At 35.7% G+C, this 21,893-nt stretch overlaps 2 protein-coding genes across 2 annotated transcripts in view; one reads left to right on the top strand and one right to left on the bottom strand.

Annotated features, from left to right (window-relative positions):
* The window catches only part of LOC118277304 (protein EFR3 homolog cmp44E), a 501,236-nt gene that overhangs the window by 285,849 nt on the left and 193,494 nt on the right, over positions 1–21,893 (bottom strand). The window lies entirely within an intron of this gene.
* Positions 17,056–18,246, top strand: LOC126911096 (uncharacterized). The gene has a single exon (XM_050696179.1). The coding sequence runs from the start codon at positions 17,056–17,058 to the stop codon at positions 18,244–18,246; it is 1,191 nt and encodes a 396-aa protein (XP_050552136.1).

Raw genomic sequence — 21,893 nt, 5'->3', positions numbered from 1 at the left:
ATAACCATCTATAATACTATTTGCTTCGAAGAATTTTATTATTCTTTTCTATTTATATAGAGAAAAGAAGAAGAAGATACACGGATAGCGCGGTGACTTGGCAACTAGCTGCGGTCCAACGTATATCGGGTTGTCACACGGAGTAAATCTTTGTGCGATCCACAAATTGTTGTTGCGGGTCTGGGTGTCAGGTGTATGTTAACTTGTGTGTTTGTAAACGGGGTGCGTTTAAACGACACAGGAGAAAATCCTAGTGCGGAGAAACGTATTAAAAAAAAAGAAATACATTTCAAACATTTAATTTACAGATCTATTGATAAAAGAGTGAATGAAGGAGATTTATAAGAATGCGAACTGTAGTAACACAACAGTGTAGTTTGTTAGAAGGGCTATCAGATGTAGCGGATGACAGATGTCCACGTAGAACAAACCACACGCACTAAGTTTACGAAAAGATGCTCGATGCTCTCTCCTTACATTTTTGCATAACTTCTTTTGAAAATCTGAAATCAGAAGTAGTTAAAAAGTAACTTAAGCACGTTGAAATATAAGGCTTACTAAAGTTAGGTTAAATAAGATTAGGTCGAATCGGGTAATTGGGTCCTTCCCAAGTTTTCTAATCATCGTTTTCCCAACAATATTTAAACTCCTAATCATCAAAAGGCCGGCAACGCACTTGTAACGCCATTGGTGTTTCGGGCAGCGGCGATTTCTTACCATCAGGTGATCTGTGTTCTCGTTTACCGGCCAGTATACATTAAAAAAAGGTTGATGTTGCGGATAGATCATGGTGTTTACCAACTTAGAACTCAAAAATATTGACACAACAAATTGTTTTGGATTGTAATTACCGCTTACGATCGATAGACGCCAAATAACAGGCAACGAAACCATAACAATATGAATCAAATTAAACTTGCCCATTTCTATAAAATCACACATACTATACATTAAATGAAGCTCTATAGTCTTCTCACTCTCTTTTTGTTAGAAATTGAATTTTACCTGTACATTCCGAATACAACAAAACACGTTTGCTCAAATCTTGCCCACATTTGATGGTGTCATAGAAGAATTGCAATCGCAAACTGATCGTGAGCTGTATTACCAAGGTTTTTATCATTCCTGTATAAAGGAATAGTGATACGTAAGGCGATTTGATCTGTAAATAATAATAAATTGTGACATAAACAACTATTAACCCCATTTTTAAGGAGGGAAATCATCCAATAACTTCTTCCGCCATGGGCGCGACAATACAGAGTGTCAGACTCTTACTGAATAGAAACCATCACGTTCCTACTCCTGTTTTTCGAGCCCGAGTCCGAATTATCCGCTAGATGGTTTGCAGTTCCGAGTCGACCTATATGTCTCTATAACATTACACATCGTACTATTGAACGGATTTTGATAAAATTCGGTATACAGTCAGTGTATGAGCTAACTTAGGTGATACGATAGTTTTTATTCCACATGAAAGCGGGCTAAACTGCTAGCAGAGGCTAGAGTTAAATAAATCAAAATACTCACCAAAAACATGTTCCCGAATTCAATCATAACTTTAATGTTGACTAAACAACGGAAAAATGTCTCTATAGTCTGATAGAGAATCTGAAAAAATAAAAAATGTAAACAAGAAAAATCTAAAATATCTCTTGTATGTAATATTATAAATCTCTAAAAAAACCGATCAACTACAGCCATCCCAAACACAGACACCACACACCACTCAATCAACTAACACACAAAGCTCACAATCCACAACTGGCATTCAATCTACATCCACACAAAATTCAGAACAACACACAAACAGTATCAATACTCAAGAAGTCAGCAGAAGAGGAAGGAGGAGAGTTATAAATTAATAATTAGTAGGGGGCAATGAGCACCGTTTTTCCTGCGGGTCGCGATGCTTATTTTCACCGGGTTAAATCCGAGAAGGGGAAACCTCCTCAAAAGTATAAATCTCTAATACGCACCGGTTGTTGGTAAACGTCTCTCAAAATCTCATAGCAAGTTAAAATATTTTTATAAGCAGAAAACATTTCATTGCTATGAACTTCATCATCACCGTTTTCCAATACATAGAGCAATCGCTCGTTCCATAATTCCAGTTTACAAGTCAATAATTTAGTCACAACAATGAAATACACGTGGTTAGCATCAAGACTAATTAAATTGACCAAAATAAAGACGATATGAAACGGAGTAACAGACATGAACGTCAAAGTAAAACAGTAAAACAAAAATATTAAGACGACGGGCATCCAAATGCTAACTAAAGTGAATTTAAAACTAACTTCTCTATGAAGAAATCTATGAATGTCTTGAAACGTTAAGATAAAGAGGACCATTTTATTTGTTTTAACACAGGTCCTGACGAAGTTCAGAATAAAACCTGAACTATAGAAGAAAAAATCGCAAATGGAAGCAAAGTATAAGAACTTGATTTTGACAAATCTCCGAAGATTTGGATCTAACGATATTTCTAAGGTCCGATACAAGCAGATTCCTATGTAAAAGCTGATGCTGCACAGAGACATAAACTTAATAAAGCAATTGTTTGGCCTAATGACGTTGTTCTTGATGTAATACTGTTTATTTAGCACAATCGTTTGCATCAGGTGCAAAGGAAACAGTAACGACTGGACATCTTTGTCAATCCTGTTCAAATTACTCATGGATACGAAAAGATAGTTTGATATTCTTAAATGGTCTTGCTGTCGCCTCCAGAACTTCATTGTCGATAAACTCAAGGAAGGGAAATGGCACAATTATTATTATGGCAAGCACTTATGAGAAACTATTCCAATGATTATTGTTCTAACAAGGAACGCCATTCACATAATTAAAAATAATGATACTCGTACGTTATTGCGTAGGCTTTATGAAGTTATTAAATTAAAATTCAATTTCTTACATCATTATTAATTTGTTGATTTAAATGTCCGTCAATATTAGAACGTTAAGCAAATACTGATGAATAATTTAACTAATGTTCAGCTGTGCCGGCAAAGGCGATTCATTCCAATAATTCAACGTTATCATTAGACTATGGGAACGCGTAATCACTGCTGAAGACAAACTTCTCAAATAGAAGCCACTAAGCCCAATATTTAGCACAAAAATATTACAGAAGTAAATAAAGACAATATTAATTGAAAATATTAAGAGTCAGAGTTCTTACACAGGAACGGCATGTTGCCAATAGCGGAGGTCGGTGCGCTTCAACGGCTGCCGTCGACGCCATATCAGCTATGGTTGAGATAGCTAGTGTTAAGACGTCGACATCACCGCGTCAACAGTTGCTGTTACCCATGCCGTTGGCAATATATCGCTCATATGTTTTGTTGCTATATTTTCATTGTAATACTTAGTGATGCGTATTATTGCAGAAAACTGAGCGCACTTATACAGATTAATGTGCAAAAATGTATACACCCAATACGTAAGAGATCTAGGAATCGTAATAGAGATGAAAACATACAAAACTACTCTTCTAAAAAGACAGTTACTCCATATAATATATTATCTCAATATCAAAATTTTATCCATTTTTCATTCGTCACTCCAATCGCTCAATTAATATTATGAAAATGTAAGCACATACATACATTAGTAATACGAATTACTCTAAAGCGTTTTGTTCACAACCTATCTATCTATAGAAGTACTAACAAATCACCATGATTCCAAATTATTGTATCGAAAATGAACTTCAAAAAATTCTGTGTCCTCTAAATTTTACACTAAAAATCTTTGGTACACCGAAATACCGAATCCAAAACGGTAGAATCATTCCTATTGAGAAGAAAATTATGACGATGTGGTTCTTGATTGTGATCATCATGTCTATTTACTGTACCTACCATGTGGTCCTTGCACACAAGACTTTAAAAATGATCAATTTTCTCAACCTAATATACGATATTTTTATTTGCTTCGGTTATACCATTTTGTTCATCGTAGAATTTAAAAACAGCCAAGACAATTGCTACCTCATTATTTTATTGGATAAAATCCATAGGAGGATCAAATTCAGTGATGAAACTCATAGTTTTGTCGTTTGGAACTGGATTTTCGCTTTATCTACTATCTCATTTACTTTGTTATTGTTGCTAGGATTTTATATTTTTACCCCAGTTTCAACTATAATTGGAATAATTTGTGACTGTGCTTATATCATGTTTGATATGAATTTAGTATATGCTATTAGTATCTTAATGTTGCTGAACAAGTATTTGGATGTATGGATCAAGTCCGTGTTAAAATTGAATGAAGAAAACAATGGTATAAGTTGTCAAAATTTGTTTGAAACGTTTCTTGATATTATGGACGCTTACAAATTGTACAAAAAGATTTTTAATGCTTTGGTAAGTTTTATTTTTACTTTATAAGATCTATATTTTACTGGGCACCATGACAGCGTAACCAGTCGCGGTTCGATAGTGTCCGAAAGCCACCAAACTAGACACCATACAGATATCAGAGTTTCCACCTCACACTACGACAGTATCAAAATGGACGTGGAAGAGATACATTCGTAATATAAGAAAGGTATCTCCTCAGCCAGTGCTAATACTAATAGCACTGGCGGCTGGATTGGTGGCTGAGTGACTGACATACCATACGATGCTATACTAATTAGTGGTGGCATGACCAACTTGTATGCGCGATCAGTAAAATTCTTTGCTGCCGTTCGAGATGGTCGTGACATTAGATTGGTTGAGCAACCAAGCTGGCACCAGGTGACTAACTCTATATAGATCTTTATAGTGTATAAATTTTCTTGGTAGCACCGCCATGGTGCCCTGGTGAAATATAGGCCTAAACCAAACATCTGTAACCTAACTATTATCACTTTCTACTTAGTACTTCAGTCTTTCTCCTACAATTTCAAGTATTATTTAAATGTAACCTCTTTTTGTATCGATGATAATAATTATTTTAAATGATTTTTTACAGATTTTATATTATACTGTGGATACATTCTATCGCACCGTGACATACGCCGAGTCAGCCATACAAATCCTGCATTTTAAAGTAGGTGTATTAAAACAAATTGTAAATTAATTGACTTTATTAGAGTGTAGTGAATTTTAACTAAAATTTTTGATAAAACCCGCATCCTTCTCATAGTTAATTATCATATCATCAGTTTACTCACGTAACTGTTTGACAAGCTAGAGCCTCATATTCATGAGCAGTATTCCGCGACACACGACGCGGCGATCGTCGCGCTGCTACTGAGTAGTACTCACGTACCTACTAATGCCTCACTGAGTAGTACCCACCTACTAAGCCTCCAGCACGACTTGATACTTGAAATAAAATTATGTTTAACATTTTCTCCTTACAGCGTTCGATGATTATCATAACTAGCTTTGGTTTGATCAAGAATGTATTCCTGTTGTCATGCCATGTCAATACTTGTGAAACTTTCTATAACAAGGTCGAAGAAGCCATGGTGACATGTGCGCAGCTTAAGAATAACTCAAACTATTCAAGTAAGAGTAACACATAATAGCAACTTGCATAATTATATTGATTATTTTTATTGCAATATTATTTAAAATTTTAGCCTCATTGTTACCACTAATGGTCATTTCAATGACTTCACGGACAGACAGACAGACTATTACACGTTTACGTTGACTTTGACGTACACGTTTACGTAGACGTTTGCGTTGACGTTGTCGTTGACGTTTACGTTGACGTTTACGTTGACGTTTACGTTGACGTTTACGTTGACGTTTACGTTGACGTTTACGTTGACGTTTACGTTGACGTTTACGTTGACGTTTACGTTGACGTTTACGTTGACGTTTACGTTGACGTTTACGTTGACGTTTACGTTGACGTTTACGTTGACGTTTACGTTGACGTTTACGTTGACGTTTACGTTGACGTTTACGTTGACGTTTACGTTGACGTTTACGTTGACGTTTACGTTGACGTTTACGTTGACGTTTACGTTGACGTTTACGTTGACGTTTACGTTGACGTTTACGTTGACGTTTACGTTGACGTTTACGTTGACGTTTACGTTGACGTTTACGTTGACGTTTACGTTGACGTTTACGTTGACGTTTACGTTGACGTTTACGTTGACGTTTACGTTGACGTTTACGTTGACGTTTACGTTGACGTTTACGTTGACGTTTACGTTGAAGTTTACGTTGACGTTTACGTTGACGTTTACGTTTACGTTTACGTTTACGTTTACGTTTACGTTTACGTTTACGTTTACGTTTACGTTTACGTTTACGTTTACGTTGACGTTGACGTACACGTTCACCTCTTTTTTCATCGTATGATGATCGTATGACACGGAATAATAAATTTTATCAACCTTATCTTGTATTACTGTAAGAATAAATTGCAGATTATTACAAGTACTGAAACATAATGTTTTCTGCTACCAGAGGACCAAATGGATCTCTACAAGAAAGTGCTTCAAACCAACCGCACGTTCAGCAAGATGACCGCGTGTGGCCTGTTCTACATCGACGCCATGCTGCCGATACGCTTGTTGCTGCTCACTACTAACTACGTCATAGTACTCTTGCAGTTTGCTTTTTTGTAATGTTACAATTCAAATATATACCATTTAGCTTCTAGCCTCTAAATGTTGAATTGAATTAATTATCTAATTATATCATTATTCATATATATATAGCATGTAGCTTCTAACCTAGCCTAGTATTGAATTAATTATCTAATTATTTTATTGTCTCCAATGGTGTGATAAAATTAACAATGGCAGCGGTGTCGTTGGCAAAAAACCAACAAGACAGAGGGTAGACTGATTTGTCTCCTTATAAACATCCACCCGCATATACTCCAGCTCATCCGTGATCATGGCGCTTGCAACAGTGCCGAAATATTGGAAACTTACAAAAATTAATAAACATGGTAAATATGCCGTTTTAAAGTCTAATGATACCTACGTCATATAGTCCACGTGTTTCCTGACATATCGAAAGTGATATTTCCTATTTCCGAGAAATATATTTTTAATGTACAATTACCATTCGTTCTATCAACATTATTATAAAATAAGCAATTACATATATGTATTTATGTATGATTGTACATTGCTCAACTATTCAAGTGTGTTGTTCACAATTACATAATACCATTCACTAGGCAGCCATCTCAAGTGAATCACCACGATGCCAAGTTATAATATTGAAAATGAACTCCAAAGAATTTTGCGTCCTTTAAATCTTGCTCTTACATTTTTCGGCACACCAAAATACCGAATCCATAATGGTAGAATCACTGTAATTAATAAGAAAATTATGACGATGTGGTTCGTACTTGCGATCACTATCTGCGGCTACAAAAGTTTTTGTTCGGATATCGAAGAAATATCCGAGAATGTGAACGTGATTAATGTTGTGAACTCTATTTACAGCATTTTCGTCTGCTTTGGCTTCACCGTTATGCTGATCGTAGAATTAAACAACCGTCAGAACAATTGTTCCATTGTCACTTTATTCCACAAAATTCATAGTAGCATTAAACTCAGTAATAAAATTCATCCTCTCATAATTTTCATTTGGTTTCTCAATTTCACTATAGTCTTATATAATTTGGTAATACCTCTATTACTTGTAATTCTATACACTGACATTAGTTTAATCACTTTACTCAGTGAAATCGCTTATATCACGTTTGAAATTAATTTGGTATACGCTATCAGTATGTTAATGCTGTTGAACAAGTACATAGGTGAATGGATCAACTCCGTTGTAATGCTGAATGAAGAACAAGATGAAAATATGAACTGTGCCCATTTGCTTGAAACTTTCCTTGACATTATGAACGCTTATAACTTATACAAAAAGGCTTATTCAATGTTGGTAAGTTATATTTATGAAAACCTGGTGGTAAGCAATCAACACCGCTTGGACATGGGCATTACTCCAGAGGAGTCAAAAGTGTTCTGCTGGCTTTTCAAGAAGGAGTACGCATGTTTTTGAGTGATTCCAAGATCTACATTATCATCAATAACTGCAAGATGTCCACTGCTAGACAAAGGCCTCCTCATTATTTCTCCATGCCAAATGACAGGTGGCCACGCTGCATCCACTGGCTCCCCGCGACTTTGATGATGTTGTCGGTCTACCTAGCTGGAGGTCTGCACACGCTTCGGTCGAAAGTCTTATTGATTCAGAAATACCACTAGTGACTAGATTCATTCTACATTTTGCTGTGCAAAGCAAAAACTACCACACTACTTGTTACCTAATTATTTGTGGGCCAAAATTAATTTTCTCATTCTTACTTTCTGTTTTTTCTTTCTCCCATTTTTCCTTTTTTACTCCGTTATGCCAGCTCTGCTTTTTTTTACAGATTTTCTTTTACTCTGTGGACACATTCTTTCGCACCGTGGCATACGTCGAGTCAGTGTTACAACTTTTATTGGCACATGTGTATGAAGATCAAATTGTAATTTTTTTGTACTTATACCAGTAGCTTCTAAGTTTACAGTGGTGGCTGTTGCCTAAGTTACTTGCAACATCAGTGCAATTTCAACCATGCAGAACTTTTTTGATTTTGCAGAATGATGTAGCTTTATTGATGTCAAGCAACATTTTTAGATTTTATCCTTTTGTTTGGAGACCCATCTATTATGAGTTTCATCATACTTTTTAAGTGCCTCTCCAATTCTGTAATATCTTCCTCCTACTATCCGTATTTGTGAAAAATAAAAAATGCTTTATATTTCTTTCTATTTGCAGCTTACTATGTCTGTTCTTGCTTTCCTCGGTATGGCCAAGAATTCGTTCCTGTTGTCGCTACATGTCATCAATTGTGAAAACTTTTATAAAACCGTTGAGGAATCAGTTATGACATGTACGCAGCTTATGAGGAAGTCGAGTTGTTCAAGTGAGTAACGATGCAAATGACAGAGAATCTTATATGCGTTTATACATATATTTTAAACTGGCTACTGCTAGCAGCTTTATCACGGTCCCATGGATAAAAAAAGGGAATTAGTCTAATCGGCAATTAAACTAATGATATATTTAACTACGAGAATTATAATGAGCAGTTTTTCTTAAGTAAATATCTTTTTACCCGACTGCGCCAGAAGGAGGGTTATGTTTTTCGAGAGTATGTATGTATGTATGTATTTACGTCTTTGATTTACAGAAAATCAAATGGGTCTATACAAGAAAGTGCTTCAAACCAACCGCACGTTCAGCAAGATGACCGCGTGTGGCCTGTTCTACATCGACGCCATGCTGCCGATACGCTTGTTGCTGCTCACTACTAACTACGTCATAGTACTCTTGCAGTTTGCTTTTTTGTAATGTATTTAAAGTGATACATTTCATTATCTATTCTTTACATACATATAATAAAACTATAGATTTATTAATCCTGCTTTAAGAAAATATAAAAAAAAAAATTAGTTTCACGTGGATAAAGTTACGCTCAAAAACTATTTTTTTATATAAACATTATCTTTACCTTATTTACAATACATCACATATTCATTAAAAAAAAAAACTCTCAACATTATTGCTTATTTTTTTAGCAATGAAATTCAAGGGTAACGTATCTGTTCTTTCAAACATCATATTTTTGGCAATATCCCAAACTTCAAGGCTATAAAAGTAAATTATGTTCTTATGTACATAAAATACATTATTAATGTCCATTTCCCATTTCAATTCGTTCATCGCTCTATTATCGTCATTACAATGAAAGCCAAATGATCTAATATACATAACACATTACCTTAAAGCGTTTTGTTTAGAATTGTATATAAACATTCAGTAGATGGACATTGGAAGCGAACCATCATGATTCCAAGTTATAATATCGATAAAGAACTCCAAAGAATTTTGCGTCCTTTAAATTTTATACTAAAACTTTTCGGTACGCCTAAATATCGAATTGAAAACGGTAGAATCATTCCGATTGACAAAAAGTCTCTTACGATATGGTTCCTAACTGTGATCATCGCAAGCGTCTACTGCTCTATTTGTTCTGTCAACAATCGTAGGTCGAAGTATAACATGCTCAATTTTGTGAATATTACTTATGATTTTTTTCTCTGCTTCGGTTATACCATTTCCCTAATCGGGGAACTAAGTAACCGTCAAAACAATTGTTCCATCATCATTTTGTTCCATAAAATCCACAGAAGTATTAAATTCAGTGAGGAAATTCAGACTTTGGTTGTTTGGATTTGGTTTCACACTTTTACTACGGTCTTTTATGGTTTAATAGTGGTTCTAATACTTCATATCATTTACACCGACATGCTTTTAATTGGTATAATTTGTGACAGTGCTTATATGACGTTTGATTTGAATTTAGTATACGCAATCAGTATTTTAATGTTGCTTAACAAGTACATGGATGAATGGATCAAGTCTGTTTTAATGTTTAATGAAGATCAAGAGGATGGTGATAATATGGACTGTCAGCATTTACTTGAGACGTATCTTGATATTATGAAAGCTTACAATTTGTATAAGAAGATTTTTAGAATTTTGGTAAGATTTTCCTTTATCTTAAAGACAATTCGACAGCGACCTTTTTGGTTATACCTTTCTCTACTATAGTTAATCTTCAATCAACTAATGAACTCATAAATGTTATACCGCGTAACGCAATGTCGTGCGTGAGCAATCTTTAAACGAATGCAAAGCGGTGCGGTAACATGTGAAAACAACACGATGCAGTGTGACCACGCCAATTGATCACATCCTAAGTGCGATTGGTCACGTAGGTTTCGTCAATAGATTTTGAGAGTTTGTTATTTTCTGCGCCGCACCGCGTCGTGTCACCTACGCATTTAGATCGTTAGTAGTATTTGATATTTGAAATCAAAATAACCCAATATACAACTTTTAGAAGCTCGACATGATCACCAGGTATGGTCGCAAGATGGACCTTGACACTTTTTCTAACTAATGAATTTATTATACCCTGTTAAAGCAAAGTTAAGGCAAACAGCCATAACAAACTTGTAACCTCCTATTTTCATTAATAATATCAGTTTCCTTATTTCAGATCTTATATTACTCTGTGGACACATTCTTTCGCACCGTCACATACGTCGAGTCAGTGTTACAACTCCTTCGGTTACAAGTTAATCCACAGGAAATTGTAATTTTTTAAATTGTTATATTTGCTTGTTGTGTCATGTAATATGTCCATATTTTTAAAGCCATGTGAAGTGCGGACTCGCTTTCTATCAGTTGTTACCTCTTGCTCTATAAAAATACTTCTTTGATTTTGAAAGTGGTCTTTGTGAATATCCACATAAAAGTATATTTTCTATATAGGAGACAAAAAAATAACTGCTTCATATTTTTTGTTTTCTATTTACAGCCTGCTATGTCCATTCTCACTTTCATTGCTTTAATCAAGAATATGTACCTGTTGACACTACATGTTGTTAATTGCGAAATCTTCTATGAAAAGGTTGATGAAGCTAATATGGTATGTACGCAGCTTATGAAAAATCTGGAATCGTCAAGTGAGTAACTTTAGCATACATAGTGTGTTCGAAGGAAATCGGTTTCCAAATGTATTTGAGCTGAAGACAATTCAGCGTGTTATATGAGTATTTTGTATTTCGTTGCGCGATTGACCCAGCGGATAAGCATGTTGAAGTGGCGATTGATAGAGTAAGGATGAGGTAGAAAATAAAATAATTCCAGCCAAGGTCAACTCAGGGCATTGACCCACAAGATGAACTTGTGGGTGATGGAGTGATAAAGGACGTAGGGACCCGTTTGATGCAAGCTGATTTGGAAACTCTTTGAGAAGACATATTTTTTAACAAAAGACGTGTTATGTTTTATATATTGTGATGATGAAGATTAACACATGCCAGCGGGAGCAAAAGTGACCGGCACTAGCAGAGGATTTGCCTTCAACAGATTTTTGTTGGCAGTCAAAGTCTTAAGAAATTTTATACTTTTTCTATTAGAACTATTCTGTATAGACTGTGTATAGTAACATATTGTATTATCAATTTCAGATAACCAAATAGATCTATACAAGAAAGTGCTACAAACCAACTTCACATTCACTAAGATGACCGCGTGTGGCCTGTTCTACATCGATGCTACACTACCAATCAGCTTGTTGCTACTCACTACAAACTACGTCATCGTGCTATTGCAATTTGCTTTTTTGTGATTGAAATAAATTTATTGTACATAATTATTAATATTTATTTGCATCTATTGTTTTTTGTTATTCTCTCTAGTACTTTTAAGATGCTCTCTCTCTATCCCTCTCTCTCTCTCTCTCTCTCTCCCTCTGTCTACCCCTCTCTTCCTCCTTCTCTCTATCAATTCGACTGCAGTACGTCTTCAAAATGATAGAAACTCGGTAATAAAATATTGTATATGTTATTTAATAATCCATTCTTCTCTCTTTATTTTACAAAAGCAAATTGTAGTAAGATTACAATGTATTCTACTTCCAAGCTGTTGAATGCCTGCGCCATTCTTGCATCCATGGTGAAGATGTGACAAGCTGTCATCTTGCGGAAGGCTGCACGGTTCAGCCGCTGCACGTTCTTACAAAGCCTTTTGGCTTGTGCTGTAAAAATAAAGACTCTAACTACAAGTCTGCATCAATTTCATGATTACGGAAATTTTATTGACTTTAAACTCCTCTGGTATTGCGGGTGTCCATGGGCGGTGCTGATCGTTTACCATCAGGTGAACCGTCTGTTTGTTTGCCCCTATTCAATAAACAAAAAAATAAAATAATGGTAAGCAATTGCCGTCGCCCATGGACACTTGCAGGCGTTACAAGTGCGTTGCCGGCCTTTTAAGGGTTAGAAATTTGAGAATAGAAGCGATTAGGAAAGGGGTAATTAGGCCTGCGGTAACCCCACTCATAATACGAGGAACTTTTTTATTAAACTTACAAGTACTTAGTATGTGCTTCCTCCATCTGCTGCAAGCGGCGTCTGCCTCCGACACAGTTATATAGAAGTTCTCGCAATGAACACAGAATATAGTGACGAACATTATATTTTTTATAATCCACAGCAATACTAACGTCAGGAATTCATTTATATGAGTCTGAAAAATATGACGCAAATATAATTTATACTTATTTTAGTACTAAAATAATTTTAAACTGTAACTTTTGTGAGACATACTAAATTATTATATTTTTTTGTTCACTCACAAGTGCCTTTTGGGAGTTAGGAATTTAAGGGTTTTGGGGAATCGAGGTTTGGGAAAGTTTGGCCAACCAAACTTTCCGTGGGCCTTACCGAAGGCCCAAGCCTTCGGTAACCTCACTCACACTTACAACGAAACATAACGCAAGCGTTGTTTCGCGTAATTTTTCTTTGAGGCCGCGGTATCATGGCATGCATGGCTCTCCCACACTTAAACTTCATCGACTTCCTCGTCAAAAAGTTACGTGAGTAAACCGAAAAACATAATGAATGTAAACTATTTGCTTGACTTACATCACTGTACTTAGTGAGGCCTGATTTACTTATCTCTGTGACAGTTTGTACATAAATTAGGCTGTGTATGAATGTATCTACTGCCTGGTGTAAAATCTGAAATTAAATTACTTGGTTAGTATTCCTCGAATAAGAAAAATAATCTCTATTTAAAAAAAATCAATTGCTGTTTGTAAGTCTCGCCACAATTCGAAAACGGCTGAACCGATTTGGCAAATTTTGGCCTTGAATTGTTTGTGAAAGTCAAGGAAAGGTACAAGAGGTGAGAATTTTTTTTATGGCGTTGCGAAGTTTGGTTTTTAAGATTTCAAAAGTACCATTTATAGTTTAATTGGAATGAATGCTTTTTTGACTTTGACATTGATAATCTTGCACATTAAACAATACACCCAAGGTCATTTGACTTTGCCTTTATTCGTTTTCAATAGTCACTTATCAAACATAAAACCGAGCAAACTAGTTACTAAAAGATCCTTAATGAAATGATATCATACCGTATACTTAAATATATCCTTGAAAATTTCAAAAGCATCCATCAAATCCACGTATGCTTGAAACAGTTTCTCAAAATGTTCTTGTACATTAGCTTCAAGGGAAACATGGTTCTCCACCTTCGATATCCAACCCAATACACCTTTTCGTATCAAATTGATCAGGCACACAGCATAAGAAATATGAATATCAGAATAAATTAACGTGTACAAATATAGAGCTAATTTTAAGTTTGGTATTAGGGCTATTGACAAAAGGAGGCATATGAAATGGCGTGCAATTAAACTCCAATTCCACATTATAGTCTGCCTATATTCCCGATAGTGAATGGCTCGAAAAACCTTTTGGATCTTCAGAATCAATTTAACATGGTCTCTTCTTTGGATGATATTGAGAAAGTAGAATATAAAGAAAGGGATCACTGAAATGAAAATGTGGACGTTTTCGAAGTTCAAGAGGAATTGATTGCTTAGGTAAGACTCGTTTTCTGCCTTCAAGTACTTTATATGGTAGACAATAAAACAGAAAGTGCCAATGAAAGACCAGATGTAGTAAATGTATCCATGAGGTCTGATGGTGTTATGGACAATAGTGAATCGAGATAGAAACAACATGTGGTGTAGAATACGAAAAGGTAGTAATAGTTTTTGAAAGCTTTTGTCCAAGTAATTGTTGTCCCGTGTGTATTTAAAAAACATTTTTGATAACTCTCTCCTTGATAACTTCTGTCTAAAATGCCCCAACGCTCTTATTATTATTGATCCTTAATATTGATAAAATGTCTTTAAAACTACCTAACATCAATATTATTTTATCATAAACAGTCACTTTAATCACATAAAATTGTACTTACATGTAATTTATAAATTACGCCACACCATGTTTCACCGCATCGATTAAATAAACGACGAATATAAATGATATTGTCATCTTTGAGACAGCTATAAGATATTACTTTTAGTGCCCGTTTCATCAACCGTTATAGTTATACACGGTGTAACAAAAAGGGGGTATAAATATCAAGTGTACAGTTTCTAGATAACATAACAAACGATACGGGAAGTAATTTTTAAACTCATGTTTTCATGAAACGAAGACATGAGTTTTTCCAATACAGAAAATTCTAGAAACCGAATATCAAAATTAGGTAGATACAGGGCGATCAGATTTACGGAAGAAATGTTTTGTAATATTAGCGAGTGAACCCTGTAGTGTTGTGATTCGTTTGTATGATTTAAAATCAAGAACCATGCGACACTAAGTACTTGGTACCAATTTTTTTAAACGTATTTTGAGGTGAAACTTTGTGGAGAGATTCTATTCAACCTGTATTCTTCAGTGCTTCTTGATGTACTTATATGGGTATTTTTTTACACCCCGTGTAGTTATTATGAGTACCCGATAAACTTATGTGACATATAGTTCATACAATTTAGGTTCTTTATTTAGATGTATATGGTACGTAGTGGCTATCTGAACATTGAGAAGGATTTATCTTTAAAAGTCTATCCTTTAAAGATAAAGCCTTCGTGCCCATTTGTTCTTAGATTTAGATTCTTTGTGTACACTAAAATGTATTCTATTCTTTGTCCATACTTTTTTATTCTTATACATACCTAATTGACTCTAAAATTGAACTGACTTAAGGTTATGTCGTTTCTTTTATTTGAAAGAGGGATAGAAAAAAACAAGGATTTATTCAACAAATTAAGCCTGTGCAAACAGCACACAGAATAATAATAAAAACAAAAAATTAAATTCCTAATAATTTTTTTGTGTTTCGTTTTATTTACTCAACCATTACAATAGCAAGCAAAAAATTATAAATAAATCGCATTAATACATAATTGTTAAACTTCCCTTCAGGAACTTATTAATTACAGGGCAAAAAAATGACACTGCAACTTTCAGTTACATAAAAAATGCTAAAGTACAATACCAGACTCTGTGCTATTCACAATTTCAATTGTAGAAAAATTGAATAATACTTTGCTCGACTTCATATTATCCGAATCTGAAAGTCCTTGTTTAACAATAAGATCGTCAAACCACGTTTGTAAAAATGTGAATTGCAGTAGTATAAGAGTATTTACAGTAAGAAATTCTATTATGAGTACCAGGATACCAGCATCGATAGGCAGTAAGCGAAATACCTGAATCTTTCTAAAATGTGTCTCATGTAGTCGTAGAATATTCTTACACATTTTCTTTTCACCTTCTGAAAAAAAAGTTGTTATAAAAAATTCACCACTTACAAAGTTAGTTCAGATACTAACCAACAGATGGCGCTATTACACAAAAAGTAAATGTCCTCTTCGCAAGTGAAGTTTGAACGCAAATAAAAAGGATAATGATTAAAATCTATGAAATCCTGCAATACCTGTGCAATTTGATTTCAAAATTATGAAGCAAGAATCTTGACATGTTTCCAGAGCTGAGTAAAACATTTCACAAGATGATCCCAAGAGCGTCTGAAGCAATATGTTTTTTACAACCCATAATTGATTCAAGAATAAAGACACAGGAATGTTCTGGAAAATAATGAACCTTATTAAAGTAGCTTAAAGTCTATTTATCAATGGAACGTTTGATAATGTCAAGTCATTAGTCACTCAACCCGTGACATTTAAACTAGAAGGCCAAAGGAGACCATATTGCTCACTAACGCCATCTGGTGAACGCAAAAATATCTGGTTAAAAATACATCATTTATTTTTTGCTTTTTTAAGGTGAACCCAGTTAGATAATCCGTTCTTGTCCATAGGAAACTACACTTTAGAACGACCAAGAAGCTTCGCTAGATGACTGACCGACAGACATTTTTAATATTTGCTTTGACGTTTAAAAGTACCTTCCTTGGTGTAATTGAAATAAATGATTTTGACTGTTGACTCTTAAAAACAATAAAAATTCTGCTTAATAGTGAATAGGAAGAACCATGGCACTTTATCATCTTGATAATAAAATATAATTGGCTTAACTAGCGTATCGTGTAATTATCGAAAATGTCATCAAATTCGACTAGTATTGTAAAATGTGTTCACTGTAATATAGTGATTAATGAAGTTTTGGCGTTCATTCAATCGAAAATGGACGTGATGGACGAAGAAAGCATTATTCGTCTATGTGCAACATCCTTTCTGGAGAAAGAAATTGACGCGGCCAAAAATTTGCTGTTTGACTCCATCTCAGCAATTAAGAAAACTACGCGAAAAGGTGACGGGAAAAATCAACGGAACCTGGAAGATATAATTACTACATTAAAACGAGTGGATCCTGAGAAAATACCGATTTTTGTGGCGAGAGAATTGCACCGTTTACCCCCTGTTACGTTCGATCATATCGACGCAACAAGATTGCTCAAGGACATTGTTTTGATGCAAAATGAAATAAAAATTTTAAAAAGTGATCGTGCTACTGTGGAACAATTGGATCAGTTACGTATGGACCTCAATAACATCAAACAAACATCTATAGTTAACAACTTTGACTACAATATTAATAGAAAGAGAGGGGGGTATCGGAATATTGATATTGATATTTCTGGAGGAGAACTCGACAGTGGGCCCGTAGGACTGATTTATAATACGAGTAAAATAGAGGAGGAATCGTCGGAATGTCTATTGCGTACATCCAATGTGTCTTCAGAGAACGATGTTACCGTTAAAAATAAAGAAAGTGCATATATGATTGATCAAAACAAGACCGTAAATCAACAAAGTGAACCGGTTTCCGAAACAATACAGCTGACTCCTAACGACGAGTCACCGCCGCCGCCTGCGCCGCCGCAGCGACTAGATAATGAGTGTATAACTGTGTCCCCACATAGAGGAATAACGATGGCCGAGGTTTTGCGACAAAATAATAAAATACAGTCTAACAAAATGGAGAATAGTAATGAGTGGAAATTAGTTCAGAGGCCTAAAAGGAAGAATTATTTTAGTGGAAAAGTGGGTAATGCCACAAAAGATTCAGAATTAAATTTCAAAGCGGCAGAAAAGAGATTACCTATATATATAACGAATGTTCACAAGGAAACTTCTATAGATGACATCTCCAATTATATTCTAAAGAAAACTGGAGAAAAAGTTAACCTGATAAAACTATCTATCAAGAATGAAAATAAATATAATGCTTACAAAATTTTTGTACCGAGTTATACGTTACGTTTGTTCCTAAACGAATCTATGTGGCCGAAAGGGATAGTTTTTCGTCGGTTTGTACATTATCAGTACCGAACCGCGGATAACCGCCCTGACAAGATAAGTAATAATAAATAATAACATGCATGACCCACAACATAGTAAAATTATGACATTTAATTGTAAAGGACTTAAGCGGTCGATAGAATGTGTCCGGTCTTTCTGTGGCAAAGCGGATATAATAACATTGCAGGAGACGTGGTTATTACCACATGATATCCCACTGCTGGGAACTATCAATGAGAATTACGCGTATTTCGGGAAATCTTCAGTTGATACGGCGACTGGTTGTCTGAAAGGAAGACCTTATGGCGGTTTGGCTATTCTTTGGAGAAAAAGTGCGTTTGTCTCCGTTACTCCTGTGGACTGCAGTAGTGACCGGTTGGTGGCATGTAAAGTGGTGGTGAATCAGGAATGCTCGGTATTAATTTTTTCTGTTTACATGCCCGTTGAATCGCGTGATAATCTTGTCGAGTTTACGGAATTGTTGAGCGAAATATGTGCAATAGTGGACAGCAGTGGCGTGGAGTCAGTGTTCGTACTCGGTGACTTTAATGCCCACCCGGGTGGCCTTTTCTTCAGTGAACTCACGAACTTTTGTAGTGACCAAAGATGGGTGTGTGCGGACACGGAGCGCCTCGGCCTTGATGCAGGTGACTATACGTTTATTAGTGATGTTCATGGGACGTGTCGGTGGCTTGACCATTGTGTTTGTACTGAAATGGGTTACAAAATTGTATCTAACATAAAAATACATTACAATGTTTTCTGGTCAGACCATTTTCCTGTTGAGATTGAGTGTAATTATAATATTGTACGACATAAGAAATTGACTGCAGATTGTGTACCTAACAGAATAGTTTGGGGATATAGAACATCAGCGCAAATTCAAAGGTATCGTGAAATCTGTAATGATGCTCTTAGGTGTATTGATTTTCCGAATGACTTCCAAAACTGCGCTGATAAATATTGTAATAACAAAGAACACCATGACAGTATAGATAGAATGTATGACAGTATTATAGCAACACTGCAAAATGCTAGTATAGAAAGTTGTGATATTGTTAGTCAGAGTAGATATAATAGTAAAAAACCGGTGTCTGGTTGGAATAAGCATGTAAAGGAGGCACATGAACAGGCTAAAACCTCTTTCAAAAACTGGGTCTGGCACGGCAAGCCATCATGTGGTCAAATGTATGAAGCCATGTGCCAAAGTAGAAAAATTTTCAAATCCCGTCTTAAGTGGTGTCAAGACCACGAAGAACAAATAAAAATGGACTTGTTAGCATCTCATTGTAAAGAGCGTGATTTTAGAAAATTCTGGCAATGCACTAATAAACATAATGTAAAACAAAGCCGGGCTGAATGTGTTGACGCTGAAAGAGATCCGCATAAGATAGCTAATTTATTTAAAGCTCATTTTAAGGTAAAACCTCGTGTGTCTCCGAACTCAACAAAATGCTGCCAGCCAAATGCCGCGACAATTATACAAGTAAAACCTAAAGAGGTTAAGAATGTTATTAATAAAATGACTCGCGGCAAGTCTCCTGGGCATGACAGCTTAAGTGTTGAACATCTACGGCATGCAGGCTGTCATTTGCCCAGAGTATTGGCCATGTTTTTCTCCCTATGTATTAGTCACAGGTATCTCCCACGGGACCTCATGCGAACAATAGTGGTACCAATCGTTAAATGTAAAACCGCAGATATAGGTGACAAAAATAATTATCGTCCCATCTCCCTGGCTACGATTCTAGCTAAAGTACTGGATACTTTTGTTAATAATCATCTAAGAAAAACGATAAACCTGCATCACGCGCAATTTGGCTTCCAGCCGGGCCTTTCCACGGAGAGTGCTATTCTCGGTTTGAAGCACACGGTTAGGTATTACTTAGATCGTAAAACACCTGTTTATGCTTGTTATCTAGATTTATCAAAAGCGTTTGATCTAGTTTGTTATGGGGTCCTGTGGGATAAACTTCGTGAACAAAATGTACCTACAGAACTTGTGGAGATTTTGAAATTTTGGTATGGCAACCAATCTAATGTTGTAAAGTGGGCAAATTGCTTTTCTGAGGAGTATAAGCTAGAGTGTGGCGTGAGACAAGGGGGAATTTCTTCGCCCACTCTTTTTAATGTATATATGAACCATCTGATTGGTGAGCTCAGCAGCATGCATGCGGGCTGTTACATTGATGGATTGGCTGTAAATAATATAAGCTATGCTGACGACATGGTGCTGCTGAGCCCATCAATTGGAGCTCTTCGCAATTTACTGAAGGTCTGTGAGAGATATGCCGAGAGTCATGGCCTTTTATACAATGTAGCCAAGAGCGAGTGTATGTTTTTCGGCCTAGGTGACAAGACCCTGCATGAACCTCCACCTATTTGTCTAAATGGTTCTCCTCTTACCAGAGTGCACAAATTTAAATATCTAGGGCATATTGTCACTGATGACCTGAAGGATGATGAAGATATCGAACGTGAACGCAGGGCGCTGGCTGTCCGGGGTAACATGTTGGCTCGCAGGTTTGCTCGTTGTAATGTGGAAGTGAAGTTAACGCTTTTCAAAGCTTATTGCCAATCTTTTTACACGAGCAGCCTGTGGGTCAATTATACTCAAAGGGCATACAGCGCTCTGCGGGTGCAATATAACAATGTATTCAGGATGTTGTTGCGGTTGCCGCGGTTCTGCAGTGCGTCCACTATGTTTGCCGAAGCGCGCGTTGATGATTTTTACGCGTTGAGACGCAAGCGTGTGGCATCGTTGCTGGGCAGGGTACGCGGCAGTAGCAACGACATACTGAAGGTGGTGGCAAGCAGGTATCAGTGTCCCATACACTCGCTCTGGGTGAGCATCGTTGTGGGAGACGTAAAATAAATTATTATGTGTATCGCTAGGATTCTAACATAGTTTATAAGTCTTGTTTGCTACTAACCATTTTGATACTAACATAGTTTATAAGTTCCTATTGTTACTAACCATTATGGATCACTGTTATCTGATTAATAAATAAATTAAATTAAATTAAATTAAATTAACTAAATCTTAGTAATACTTACAACATGTTTCAATGCAAGAAGAATAAAGAACTGTAAATCAATTAGTCCATGGATACACGTCTCTATCGTGTGATATAAAATCTGGAAATATCAAACTTATAAAAAAGAATATACCATTAATAAGAATCAAAGTGTGATGTTCTCCGGCTAGGATTTCAATCTAGTAGAAGAAGTAAATCTGATTTTTTTTTTTTGTTTGAAAGATTGTCCGTCAATCACGCTGAAACTACAAAACGGATTTTGATGAAATTTGGTATATAGAAGGGATGGACAAACATGAGTGATAGGATAATTTTTAACCCACAAAAACGCGGGCAAAGCCGCTGGCAGATGCTAGTTTTTAATATAGGTAGCATGTCATTATTGGAAACATTTTATAATACCGCCTTGTTTTTTTTTCACTCACACTTATTAAGAATTCATATCTCAAAAAGATACAAGAAACACATACCCAATGCTGAGAAGATTTTACAAATAGTTTGTAACTTTTTAATATATCATTGTATACATTACACATTCTCTCGTACTTCACTTTGCTGCTAGGCGGGCTCAACATTTTATTATTCCACGACGAAGCATAGCATTCCAACATATTAACAAATCTTATAGAGTATATCATATTAGCATCGACACAAAATAACATAGCATTGCATACAGTTATG

Source organism: Spodoptera frugiperda, chromosome 10 (genome assembly GCF_023101765.2).
Source record: "Spodoptera frugiperda isolate SF20-4 chromosome 10, AGI-APGP_CSIRO_Sfru_2.0, whole genome shotgun sequence".
NCBI classification, from domain to species: Eukaryota; Metazoa; Arthropoda; class Insecta; order Lepidoptera; family Noctuidae; genus Spodoptera; species Spodoptera frugiperda.
The sequence above is the reverse complement of the archived record's forward strand: the minus strand, read 5'-3'. Positions and strand labels throughout refer to the sequence as shown.

Coding starts and splice junctions, on each gene's coding strand:
- LOC126911096 (XM_050696179.1), top strand. CDS start 17,056: ATGGACGTGATGGACGAAGAAAGCATTATTCGTCTATGTGCAACATCC.